This window comes from Canis aureus, chromosome 19 (genome assembly GCF_053574225.1).
Source record: "Canis aureus isolate CA01 chromosome 19, VMU_Caureus_v.1.0, whole genome shotgun sequence".
Classification (NCBI taxonomy): Eukaryota; Metazoa; Chordata; class Mammalia; order Carnivora; family Canidae; genus Canis; species Canis aureus.
Genome location: NC_135629.1, coordinates 43,045,978 through 43,059,414, shown reverse-complemented (window position 1 = coordinate 43,059,414; position 13,437 = coordinate 43,045,978). Strand labels below are relative to the sequence as shown.

The following is a 13,437-nucleotide window of genomic DNA, read 5'->3' as shown; positions in this document are numbered from 1 at the left end:
TCACCGAGTTCTAGGTCCTGGAGATTTTCTCCTAAAAGTTTTTTTTTTTTTAAGATTTTATTTATTTATTCATAAAAGACAGAGAGAGAGAGAGAGAGAGGCAGAGACACAGGCAGAGGGAGAAGCAGGCTCCATGCAGGGAGCCCGACGTGGGACTCGATCCCGGGTCTCCAGGATCACGCCCTGGGCTGAAGGCGGCGCTAAACCACTGAGCCACCTGGGCTGCCCCTAAACGTTTTTATAGTTTTACATTTTACATTTAAATCTACGATCCAGGGGCACCTGCATGGCTCAGCAGTTGAGCGTCTGCCTTCAGCTCAGGTCGTGATCCCGGGGTCCTGGGATTGAGTCCTGCATCAGGCTCCCTGCAGGGAGCCTGCTTCTCCCTCTGCCTATGTCTCGGCCTCTGTCTCTCATGAATAAATAAAACTTAAAAAAAAATAAACCTACAATCCACTTTAACTTTTGTATATTGCCTTGGCTTTTGGTTGGGGGGTTTTTTTTGGCCTACGGATATCCAACCACTCCAGCACCATCTGCTGAATCCTACCTTGCCTTCCTTGAGCTCATTTTGCACCTCTGTCAAAAATGACTTAGCCATACTTGTTTGGGGCTACTTGGGTTCCCTATTCTTTTTCACTGATCTATGTATTTATCTTTCCACCAACACCCCCAGCTTGATTACAGGGGAATCTAAAATGGTGTCAGGGGGCTCCTGACTCAGTGGGTAGAGCATGACTCTTCATCTTGGGGTAATGAGTTCCAGACGCTGGGTATGGAGATGACTTAAATGAACAAGGAAATTTTAAAATCATGAATTCAGTATCCTTAGTAGGTACAGCTATGCAAACCATCTATTTCATCTCAGAGGAGTCGTGGTAGTTTGTGCTTTTCAAGAAATTGGTCCATTTCGTCAACTTGTCAAACTGATGTGGGTATCTACAGTATCCCTTCATTGTCTTCTGAGGTTTCTGGGGTCGTCAGGGCAGCCTTATTGCATTCCTAATATTCGTGCCTGTGTCTTTGTAAGTCTTGCTAGAGGTCAGCCAATTATTGATTTTTGCAATGCTTACCAGTTTCTTTGGTCGCCACTTCTTCCTGCATCCTGTGGCAGACACTGCTGGCTGCCTTCCCAGTACTCTTTCTACCCTTCTTCCTCTCGTGGAACCTCGATTTCAATCACAGTGGCAATGTGCCCAGCTTAAAACACCCTTACTCCCCACACGTCTGCAGTGAGGGCTCGTGGGACGCGGAGGCAAGCCTGGGGGGCTGACCGGGCGTGAAGCCACGGCTCCCTCAGCCAGCCTGCCCCTTGCCCTTCCGCCTCCTCCCTGTGGCTCCCACCTGGGGGTGCGCAGGCTCCTAGGGGAGCTGAGGACGGCAGCTGGGGGGACAGAAGGGATCTGTGTCCCTGGATCCACTGTATCGCCATGGACTTAACACAAGAACAATAAAGCCCTCCTTGTTTGAGATCCTGTTCGTGGTCGTCTGCCAAATGCGGCCCCGATTCCCACACCCCTCTCGCGGCCCCCACCACCACTCCTCTTGCTAAGGAGCATTCCCTGCTCATTCTTCCGGCAAAGATCTGTGCATAGTAAACACTTGGTATCATAAGCCCGAAAATGTCTATCTGGCCCTAATGACGTACACTAATTAAGCGGACTGTCACGTTTCCTTGGTACTTGGGAAAAATTTGTCTTGTAGTACCTACTACTGAGGAAAATGGAACTCATTCATTCTTATGTGGTGGTTGTTTTTTTTCCCCATGTAGCCTGTATGATTTGTCTCTTCACCCTCAATGTTCTAACTTGGACCGCTAACAAAACTGCAGATGTGGCTATTTTAAAATACCACACTTACCGAGTAATTTATGTTGTGAATTCTGGAGATTTCTCTCCTTAAAAGGTATGTGTGTGAGATACAGCATATACACCAAAAAAAATAATAAAATAAATAAAATAAAATAATAAAATAAAATAAAATGGACAGAGAATAAAATGTATTCCTGCCACTCAAACCAAGTTAAAGAACATTATCGCTGCCTCGACGGGCCCCTTCCCGGAGCTAACCGCAAGCAGGCCTGATGTTGAGGGTCATCACCTAGCTTTTCTGCACCGACTTCACCACCCACAGGCCTACCCGTAGAGTACCTTGTTTCACTCTGCCTGTTCTGGAGCATCACACAAATGGCTCATACTCCATTTCTTCCCCTTACATGGTTTAATGTGTGCGTGTGCATGCACGCGCGTGTGAAGTGTGCGCACAAGCTATTATGAAGAATGCTCCTACAAGCACCCTGTCCCCGTCTCCTGGTACAGCTGTGCAACAGCTCCCTAAGACACTAATGGTGGAACTGCTGGTCACGCACGGGGTGTGCACGTGTTCCACTTCTCCAAAGCGGCCGGATCATTTAGCTCTCCCCGTGCGACAGGTGACAGCTCGGGGCTGCACACAGAATACCTAATCACACTTCAGGCCCAAGGTCTCCGCAGCCACCTTGGCTTCCTTTGTTGGTTCTGAGCTTCATAAAGGTATTTTTTTTCTTTTTAGAGTTTATTCGACAGAGCGCACAAGTGGGGGTGGGAGGCAGAAGGAGAGGCAGACTCCCGCTGAGCAGGGAGCCCCACAGCAGGGCTCGATCCCAGGACCTGGTGATCATGATCTGAGCCAAAAGCTGACGCTTAATCGACTGAGCCACCCAGACACCTCTTCATAGAGCTTATCAAGTCCCTTTCCTTGCAATCTTTGAGTTCAGGCTTTTTAAAAATAGCATCAGATTTAGTTTTTTTAAAAAGGTACTGATTGTAATTAATGATGTTTTTGGATTCATTTATGTGTCCCACTTTTTCTCTTTGTTTTTTTTTTAAGATTTTATTATTTTATTTATTAATTTATTCATGGCGGGGGGCGGGGGAGAAGCAGAGACACAGGCAGAGGGAGAAGCAGGCTCCAGGCAGGGAGCTCGATGTAGACGCCCGACCTCTGAGCCACCCAGGGATCCCTCTCTTTGCCTTCTTTCAGGAATTTTTTCATTCCTTTTTTTATTCCCCACAAGGTCAATACCTATTTAGATTTCCACTTTTTTCCTCTTCATTCCTACTCATATCTCAGATTTTCCATCTTGGATTGTGCCTCATTTCAATCTGAAGACATACTGTGAACTCTTTTTTTAAAGGAGAATATTTTTTTTTTAAAAACAGCTTTATTAAGATAGATATCATACACTTTGCCCACTGGAAGTGTACAGTTCAATGGCTTTTAAGCATACTCACAGATTTGTGCAACCACGACCACAATATTGTAGACTATTTTCATTACCCTAAAATGCTTTCTTTTCATGTGAATCTTCTGGTGACAAAATCTCTGGGTTTGTCTAAAAATATGTTGTACTTGTAAGTTATTTTCTTCAGGTATAAAATTTTAAGGTGACAATTTCCTTTCATCTAGTTAACACTGATACCAGAAGGTATAGTTTCAGTTAACACTGGCTGTGGTTGAGGCATCTGCTGTCTTGCTCCTTAAAAGGTAACACATTGGGCAGCCCGGGTGGCTCAGCGGTTTAGCGCCGCCTTTGGCCTAGGGCATGATCCTGGAGACCCGGGATCAAGTCCCACATCGGGCTCCCTGCATGGAGCCTGCTTCACCCTCTGCCTATGCCTCTGCCTCTCTCTCTCTCTGTGTCTCTCATGAATAAATAAAATCTTAAAAAAAAAAAAAAAAAAAGGTAACGCATCTTTTCTAATTTTAACATCTTGTCTTCTTCTTTTTGTCCTGCCAACTTATTGCACTTATTGTCTAGGTATTCAGTGGTTTTAAAATACATCCACAAATTCTCAGACCTCCCTTCCAGAGGTAGAATCTAATTCTCCTTTAAGTGTGGCCTGGATGTAATGACCTGCTTCTAACAATACAATGTGGCAGGATATCACTTCCAAGACCAGGTCATAAAAGGCCCTAAAACCCTCCCCTGCTTTCTGCCTTGTATCACTCATTCTGCGGAAAGCCAGCTGCCATAGCACACAAGCAATTTCACAAGTCTTGTGGAGAGATCCCTGTGGCAAGCACTTGCGTGCACGCCACGCTTCCATGAGTAATCCCAAGGGTGGAAGCCATCCTGGAAGCACACCCTCCAGCCCCAGCCAAGCCTTCAGATGACTGCAGCCCTGGGGGCCATCTTGACTCCAATCCCAAAGAGATCCCAAGCTAGAACTACCCAGGTAAACCACTCCTGAATTCCTGACCCACAGGAACTGTCAGATATTAAAGCTCTGTTTCAAGCCGCTGAGTTTTGTATGGAATTTGAATACAGTAATTGAGTAATCCAAGATATGAGAAAACTGTGACCTTGCTTACTGAGCTGTAATAAACATACAAAAAAGTGTATAAATCATATGGGTGTGGCTCAATGAATAGCCATAAAGTGAATATACTAATTAATCACCATCCATATCAAGACATAGAACATCTGAGTGTTGAGTTCTTTTTGTTGCCTTGCTTGGGATTTGTTGACCTCCTTGAATCTGTGGATTGGTGATTTTTTTTTTTTTTTTTTTGGATTGGTGATTTTGAAGAGTTGTTCATAGCCATTAAAAAAAAAATTACGTCCTCCTCATTTTTGCTTTTTCTCCCTCCTGGAACCTGAATCACATGTTATGCTGGCTCTTCCCACTCTGTCCTCTGTCTCTCTGAGCTTTTTGTTTTAGGTTATCAATCTGTTTCTTTAGCTCTAATTCACAGATACAGGGCTTTTAATTGCTATGACAATTTTTATTTCCAGAACATCACTTGGGTTTTTTAGCAAATCGATTCCTCTTTTCAAGCCTTTTAGTTTTTGTCATTTTTATTTTTTAAAAAAGATTTTATTTATTTATTCATGAGAGACACACAGAGAGAGGCAGAGACACAGGCAGAGGGAGAAGCAGGCTCCACACAGGGAACCTGACATGGGACCCGATCCCAGGTCTCCAGGATCACAACCAGGCAGAAGGTGGCGCTAAACTGCTGAGCCACCCGGGCTGCCTTCTTACATCATTTTTAAACATTTAAGACATGTGCCTGGTAATTCTAATGTGTGAATCCTTTGCAAGTCTACCACATCCCTGCTGATGTCCTTTGCTCTCAGTGCCTTGCTGCCTAGTAGATCTGGTGACCTTTTCCAGAAGCCGCTCACTTTTCCTGGAACTTTATCCCTGGGGGTTCATTGAGGACTGCAATGAATCAAGGTTCATTCAGGGAGGATCTGCATGTCTATCAAGCATCTGAGACCACCACTTTCTGGGACCACTTACACTCTTGGCTTGAGGTTTCTCATGTGCAAACCCATGTGAGGGCCTGCTCCGTCCTTAGGAGGGAGAACTTTTTTCACTCCAGTCAGTGGCAAGGTTAAACTTTCCCCTGGGATGCCAAGGGAGCAGATCTACTGTTAATTCAGAGGGTACTGCCCTTTGGGAAGCCCAGCTTTCTGGTGGGCTCTCTGACCAGACTCCTCAGTATGCACAAGTACTGGGTTAGCTTGGCCCCAGGTACCGAGGACCCCAAAACCATGCTGTTTCATTTGGTTTATCAAATACCTTCAAGTTAAATGTCGGGCTTCAGCGTCCTGGTGCTTCTCTTACCTTGAGTGTTCCTTACTTTCTCGCCAGGTCAGTGATGCATTTAAGAAGTATTTGTCGTGATTATTTATGTACTTAGTATTTTAGCTATTTGCAAAGGGAGGATCAGTTCAGGCAACTGTTGTACCATAATGCCAGAGACAGAAATGGTCAGCCATTTCTTCTTTCTCCTTTCTCTAGTTTCCTTTTCCTGATCTCCTGTCTGTTCAAGGACACGTGGCAGTACTTCAAGTTCTTGACAGACCCTCTTCTCTGAAACTCTCGGGAGCTTCAGCTTTTACTTCCAGTTTATCAATCCCTTGATTGTTACTAGTTAGCTCCTCCCGTGAGTTGCTTATTGTGTGTATGTATGTGCATCTGTGAGTTGCTTAGTTTAGTAAACATTCTTTGTTTCCAGGATTACTCACCAGATTGTCCTCATACCTAGTCCCTGTTCCTGAGTTAGTGGGTTCAGTGCCTCTTTTCTCTCTCTGGTGATATAACAAATACTCATTTTAGAGGAAGCATGTTAGGAAGTCAGTTTGTCAGCTTGTTAGGTATAAATTCTTCCACCTGGTGGGGTGGTAGCCTCTCCTCAAGGCACTAGATCTCCTCACGGATCCTGTCATTTTTGTACTCATGCCCATCGAGTGTGATGGTGTTTGTTTTCTTCTCTCCATGCACGGCGGTTTTCTGTAGGCATACAGAGCTGTAAACGCAGAAGCAAATGTTTCCTCAGCTCTAAGGGCTCTCATTCTGTGGGGCTGGCCACATTCTAGTCACAGTGCCAGTTCGGAGTGGGAACCTCACTGGGCCCCGTCCCCAGATGTCCGAGTCCTATGCTGCCACGGACGAGCACCCTGCTGTCTAAGGCAGTCCTGGGGCTGGGGGGCACCTTCTCATCCTTTATTCCCAGGGAGGGAAAGATACTTCCAGACACCATGATGCAGAGGGAGTCTGGCTCCAGCCCTGCTGCCCGTGGGCACATGTGACCCTCTGCGTGTGCGAATCAGAGTCCTGGTCCTACTGGCTGCTTGGCCAGCCACCTACCACATCAGCCCTCAGTAGTGCCTGCAGGTTTCTGCTCCCTCTCTGTACAAGTTAACTTCTCAGGGTAGTTGCATACATTTAGCTGAAAGCATCTACTTTATTGTATAGCGTGTTGGTCTCAGTGTATACGCACTCGCTCCAGCCCTATGGCCTGAGTTCTTGGCGCTGCTGGCCAGAGTCAGACCAACTCAGCACAGGGGGAAGGATGCACTGGGGTGACACAGGGCAGGGTGGGAGACTTAAGGGGAAACGCTGAAGGAAACTCAAGAGTGTTATCATTCTGGAGATTAAATTCTAGTTGGTCTCAGGTACCTGGAGTCAGAGTTGTGGCCAGTCACTCTGAAGAGTCAGCTCCACAGAGGAGGTCTGTGATCATAACACCAGGACCCTGGGAACCCAGTTTGTATTACCCTAGGATATAAGAGCCCCCTCCCCAATCCAGGGGCCCTGTCCCCGAGAAGCCATGGTCTGGCTCTGACTGGGATGGAGGGAGTCGGGCTGCTGAGCGTTGTGCAGGATGAGATGCAACAGTGCCAGGGGCCCTGGTCTGAAGCAGCCTGGGACAGACTGCCGAGGCATAGTGCATCCCCTCCGCATACCCAGCCTCTCCCTGTCCTCTCCACACTCTGAGGGGATCCCTAGAGGACAGGGCGGGAGCCTCTCAGGCTGACCAGAGACTCCTGGGAGGTCTGGGCCCGTGGGAGGGCTTACAGAAGGCTCTCTGACCCTGTCTCTCTGGCACCCACAGGTTTTGACACGACCATCTGACTGGACAAGGACCTGCACTCACAAGGTCAGGTCTGGACCTTTGTGGCTCCACCTCAGGGCCCGACCCACAGCGCCCCAAGGACCCAGAAATGTCTAACAGGTTCTGCCACACACATGGGTCTGCTTGCTTCTATTTCTAGAGAGAAAAGAAAGTTCAAAATACATACTTAGGTAGAGACACAGCAAGCCCGTTGGGCTGCCGCTGGCTCTGCCCCTCGGGGCGGCGGGGACCACTTAGAAGACAAGGAGCTGCCTCACCCCACGGCAAGGGCCATGTGTGGCCCTGGAGCCAAACTGGAGGTAAGAGCAAGCCCAGCCCCACCTCAGTCCGGGGCTGCCCACAGGACAGGCCTGACACGGGGAGGAGATATGGTGGGCTTCAGTCAGAGTCACAGGCCTCTTGCTCGGTGGTAGCGTCCACTGCAGAGGCCAGGCTGTCCTCCTGGCCTTTCAGCCTCTCACCTGGGTGGGTGGCAGACAGAAGGAGTGGGGAGGGGCCCTTGTTTGGGCCACCTGCTCCCCACCCAGGGCAGGGATCCTGCCTTGCCAGGCCCCACACTTACGGATCAGTTCAGCGATGGCCCTCTGGGTCCGCTTCTCTAGCTTCTCCAGCTTCTTGGCTACGTCTCTCTTGAGGTCCCTGGAGCAGGCAGGTGCAAGGAAGCCAGAAGGTGAAGGTTGGCTGGGTGTGGCCTTGGGATCCTCCCCTCCCTGAGCCCCTCTGCCATTAGGAACCACATTCAGGGGCCTCAGGAGACCACCCCGGGGAGGAGGCCAGGGTGTTCCTCTCTCCCTTCCTGCATCCTACAAGACCCAGCATCAGCCCGCCTGCCCCGACTGGTGCCACAGACCCACCAAACACAGGCCTGGGTCAAGGTGTGGCAGAGGGCTGCTCTCTTGGTCTGGTCCCCTCAGGCACCATCAGGGAGTGACTTTCCCTGGCTCACGGTGGGTTCTGCTCCTCCTCCAGCCACATGCTCACCCTCACCACCAGGAGCTTCCAGAAGGCCTACTCTCCCGACTCAGGGATTCCTAGGACACATGCCCCAGGCTTTTGTTTCCACAAATGAGAACACCTTTGGCGGTGCTGTACTTGCCACAGGATCGCAGGTAAGAGGGACATGGCCTGTGCCTCTGGCCCGAGGTCAAGCAGAACACAAACTCCAGGCCACACAGCCCTCAGCCTGGGCACAGGGGTACTGGGGAAGGAGGAGTAGCCCCACATCACAGAAGAGGAAACTGAGGCCAAAGCAGCACAGGCCAGTTGGTGGCAGAACCGGGACAGAAATCTGTCTGCCCGTCCCATCATCTTGCCTCCATCCTGGCTCCTAGAGGGCCAAGTCTGGCCTTGCTCAAACACAGCTCTCTGAGGTGGGGCAGATCCTTGCCCTAGCAGAAGGGACTTCTGGTGGGGACTGCTGCTCCTCTTCTCCCTGAGTCCCTCCCATCCCCCGGGTGTCACCCCTAAAGCCTTCCCTCACACTCTTCCTTTATGTTCCGTCAGGAGCATAGGAATTATGTCATGTAGCTATGTGTCCACACTGTCCATCTCCCTACTGGGAGGACTGTCCTGCCTGGAGCACTCACCAGTCAGGCTTCCGGGGCGCGAGGTTGGCCAGGTCCTGGGGAAGAGGGAGACACATGAGAGGATGGGAGGGGCCCAGCTCCAGGACACAGAGGTAGCAAGTGGAAAAAAGGGAGGGAGGGGAGGGGAGAGAGCGGGGAGATGGAAGAGAGAAGTGGAGGGAGGAGAGCAGCTAGGGGAGGAGAGGAGGGCCCAAGGAGTCCCCACCCCTGCACTCAGGGCTCTCACCACTTCCTCAATGATGGGCTCTGGCTTGGCGGCCTCCAGCTGCTCCTTCACCTTCTCTTCCACTAGAGGGTGCAAGACAACAACAGGCCTGTCAGTAAGGAGCCACCACTCCACCTGAAGCACACCCTGGTGCCCCAGGAAGCCCTAGAGGGTGCAGGCAGGACCCCGCAGAGACCTTGGGCTTTCTTGGCCCCTCCCCCAGAGCCCCCAACTTCCAGAGGTGAAGACTCTGCAAAGATGGCCCTGGAGGGAGGCCTTGGGTTTCCTGGGATGAAAGCAATCATGGGGTAAAGGAAGGGTCTCTGGGGGGGCAGCTGCTAGGAGTCCGCAGAGCGCAGACCTGCAGCCAGGAGGCGCGGCTGGTGCTCCCTGGCTATCTACCCTGCTGGGAAAGGAGGGAACCACCGGGGTATATCCATCCACAGCATGGCTTTGTGAAGAACCAAGAGGACTGGCTTTCCCCTAATCTACAGGGGTTCCTAGGCTTGGAGGATGTCCCCTGGATCCTGGACTGGCTTTTCTTCCCATCCCACTCAGGTATGTGCTCCCAGGACCAGGGCAACAGCCACCCCAGGGAGGCCTACCTCACGCACCTCTCAGCTATGCCCAGCGGCTGACAGTGCACAGGGCCTCTAGGTGGGAGACTGGGAGGGCCTGCCCCTGTAGGGCCAGATATCAACAAATCTGGGCTCCAGGGGCTCCCTCCACACCCTGTCACTGCTGCCATGTGTTGCCTCACCTGCCTTCAGCCACAGGTGCTGACCCTGCACCATGGGACCACTCCCCACCCCATCTCCCTGTCCTGCCCTCTGTCCCCACCCCAGTGTGGCCCAAACCATGAAGCAAATCACCTAGGAAGTGCGTGAATTTCAGTGAAAAGAATGTGGGGAAGCAGACTGGGGTGTGGCTGAATGGGTGGGTGTGGCTGAATGGGCAACACTTTACATTTGCAAGATAAATCATTCATTATTCATTTATTTGTCTAATTAAAAATTGATAACAACAAAAATGAGGGATAAAAACAGGACCAGGAACTATGTGATAAGAAGTACTCTGGGATCCCTGGGTGGCGCAGCGGTTTAGCGCCTGCCTTTGGCCCAGGGCGCGATCCTGGAGACCCGGGATCGAATCCCACATCGGGCTCCCGGTGCATGGAGCCTGCTTCTCCCTCTGCCTGTGTCTCTGCCTCTCTCTCTCTCTCTGTATGACTATCATAAATAAATAAAAATTTAAAAAAAAAAGTGTATTTAAGAAGTACTCTGCCTCTCCAGTGTGGAGCATCTCCAGAAGCTCCTGGCTGCTGTGCTGTTCCCCACACCACGGGAGATGGGCAGCCCCAGGCCCAGGCCCCCGCCCCACCGGCAGGAACACCTCTCCGACCCTCTGTGCCTGGGCCGGCAGCGTGCACCTGAATGGTCGGCCTTCTTCAGGGTCTCGCTGTGACCTCCAAGTGCCCACAGCACCATCTCCACCCTCCCCACCCTCCCCCTTGTCCCCCGCTGTCCCAAGGCCCCGGGGCCACTTCCACTTCTCAGTCCAGAGAGGTCCTCCCAGGGGATGTGGCTTCTTTGCTTGCAGATCCCTGGAAGACCCTCGGGTGCCCTGACCACCTCTCTGCCATCACTCAACCCTGATTACTTCTGCATGGTCGTGAGGCGGTGCTAGAGGGTCCCAAGGGCCCAGCTTCCAGCCCTGGCACTGCCAGATATTCTCTGAGAGAGGGCGACACTTGCCAAGGTGGAGGCATCTGATGGTGCCTCAGAGCAGAGGTGGAGAAAAGCAGTCCACCTACCCGCAACTGGTTTGGCCTGTGGCACCCTCCTCCTCTTCAGGTCCTCATCCTCTGGGACATAGTTCCGCAGCCTGAGTTCCCTATGAAAGCAAATAACAAGCAGAGATGGAGTGGAGTGTATGGCCATCGTGTTCACCCCATACATCTGCAGGTCAGACTGCAATGAAGCCACATAAGCTAGTGTGTGCCTTCTCGACTTTCCTCCATTCTCTCTGGAGACAGCCTGGCGAAGAGGGAAAGCACAGGAACAGAAGGACCACCGGGACAGGCCCCCCACTCCAAGCCTCAGCCCCAAGCAGGCTGCTCTGCCAAGGTTTGCTTGCACTGAGGGCTCTCACCCAGAGCTGGGACCAGGGGGGCCTGGGGAGCACTCACTGGCTGTCTCTCCTGGAGGAGCTCCATCTGACAGTGAGGGTAACTGAGGGTCAGAGAGACCGCACCCCTGTCCTCAGGTCCCACGGCAGTGGCTGCAGCACCTGACCTGGAGTCAGGGTCAGAGCTCCTGGGCTGAGTTTCTCCCCACGGAGACACCGGTGGTCACATGTTGGTTCTCTAGGTCTGGCCTCTTTCTCAGAGCCTTGGTGGCCTGGAGCCACCGGTACAGACCTCAACTCTTGGTGGCAAGGGTGTGCATGAGCAGCTGGCAAGAGAGAAGCATGGGGACAACACTGTGCAAGGCTGGAAAAGCCAGGTCACGGGGACAGCCAGGAGAACGGCCCAGCCTCACGGTGGCAAGAGGTCTTTAAAATGCCACCGGCTAGACCCCAAGTGCTCTGTGAAGGGACAGGAGCCACAGGAGACCAGGATCACACAGTGGGCCTGGCCCATGAAAGGGAAGTCGCATCTCCTGGGTAGGGCTGGCCGCACCACGTGTGGGGTCTCATTGCTCAGTACCTCCTTAACCCCGGGCCGCTCCCCACCAGAGGCCTGCTGCAGGAGGAGGGGCCCTGGCTAACTGCTCGGGGTGGCAATGACAGTTCCTGAGCGCTGCTGCTGAATAAAAGCAAGACAGAGACCGTGGGACAGGCCATTTCGGCCTCGGGGAAGCAGAAGTGGCCTGACACACCAGTCGGGGAGCTGGGATGTGGGTCCTCCTTCTTCACTACCTCTTCTGAACCCCTCGGGTACTGCTGGCCCCTCAGAGGTCCTGAGCCTCCAGGAGAGGGAACACTGTCCCAGCACGAGGGCTCCCACAGTCTGTCACCTACTGACCCTCTGTCTGTCAGGCAAGAACACTGCTGTAGTCCCCAGCCCCTGGGGCAGGAGTCTGTCTAGAGCTGAGGCAGGGGTGTCTGTGGCCACACACCTAGCAAGAGACACTGGTGTGAACTAGAGAGCTTTCTGATGCCAATCGGTCCCCTAATGTACCAGTTCCACCAGCCCCCTTCCCTGCCAGGGCCCCGAGGCCAGAGGGCAGTGCCAGCAGGGCCTGTGTGCAGGAAGCCTGCTGCCCACTAAGGAGCAGGGATACCCACTCTGTCCTCTACCCTCTGATGCTGGTGAACACCGCTGAGGCACTGGGAGAGAAGCAGCACGTGATTTGGTGCACTGACTTTCGTTTATGACAAGGTGGGGGGGCGGGGGGGGGAAGCGGAAGAGAAACTGGGTGTGGGCACAAAACTGCAGGGATTAGTGAGAAAAAAAAACCTCTATCACTCTCAGAAACCAGCTCCAGGGTTTTGTGAGACATCAGCAGGAGAGAGGGGAGGCCGCTGGGAGCTGTACTTGGGGCTCTCAGCAATAGCAACAGTACCCATGCCCCCCCAGCCCCCACGCTGCCAAGGCTTCAGAAGACACTGGAACAGGGAGGGCTTGGCAGGGGGACAGGGAGAGGCCAGCACAACAGGAAACAGCAGCACTGGCCAGGGGCTGGCCACAGAGCACCCCCATCCCCTGTAGCTGCCATGTCGCCCAGTATCCCCTGCACCCCCTGGAGCTGAGACTGGTCCAGTGGTCAAGAACACCTGTGTCCAGGGATCCCTGGGTGGCTCAACGGTTTGGTGCCTGCCTTCGACCCAGGGCGTGATCCTGGAGCCCTGGGATCAACTCCTGCATCAGGCTCCCTGCATGGAGCCTGCTTCTCCCTCTGCCTATGTCTCTGCCTCTCTCTCTCTCTCTCTCTCTCTCTGTGACTATCATAAATAAATTAAAAAAATTTAAAAAAAAAAGTTTGCATCAGTGCAAGGAAGGAAGGCTCTTCATCAGTCCTGAGAGGGTGGGTCAGGGCACCTGCAGCATAATTGCTTGCCTTTACCTTTTGTTTTTTTTTTTTCTTCCCTCCGTCCCTCCCTCCCTCTCTCTCTCTCTCTTTCTTTCGATTTTATTCATTGATTTGAGAGACAGAGAGAGCAAGCAAGAGAGAACATGAGTGGGCTGAGCAGAGACCCCCATGTGGGGTTCGATCCCAGGACTCTGAGATCACA

At 52.1% G+C, this 13,437-nt stretch overlaps 1 protein-coding gene and 1 long non-coding RNA gene across 2 annotated transcripts in view; one reads left to right on the top strand and one right to left on the bottom strand.

The window, feature by feature from the left end:
* Window positions 1-3,182: 3,182 nt before the first annotated feature.
* The window catches only part of CCDC12 (coiled-coil domain containing 12), a 54,736-nt gene continuing 44,481 nt past the window's right edge, over window positions 3,183-13,437 (bottom strand). Inside the window, exons 3-7 of the mRNA XM_077859134.1 lie at window positions 11,015-11,094; window positions 9,223-9,284; window positions 8,997-9,031; window positions 7,973-8,049; window positions 3,183-7,871 (exon numbers count right to left, since the gene is read on the bottom strand). Of these exons, the coding sequence (XP_077715260.1) occupies window positions 7,789-7,871; window positions 7,973-8,049; window positions 8,997-9,031; window positions 9,223-9,284; window positions 11,015-11,094 (337 nt within the window). The 3' untranslated portion in view covers window positions 3,183-7,788. The remainder of the gene's footprint in view (window positions 7,872-7,972; window positions 8,050-8,996; window positions 9,032-9,222; window positions 9,285-11,014; window positions 11,095-13,437) is intronic.
* On the top strand, window positions 6,844-11,777 carry LOC144290164 (uncharacterized). The gene is made up of 3 exons (XR_013357973.1): window positions 6,844-8,519; window positions 9,648-9,759; window positions 10,494-11,777. It is a non-coding gene; the product is annotated as an uncharacterized LOC144290164 (long non-coding RNA).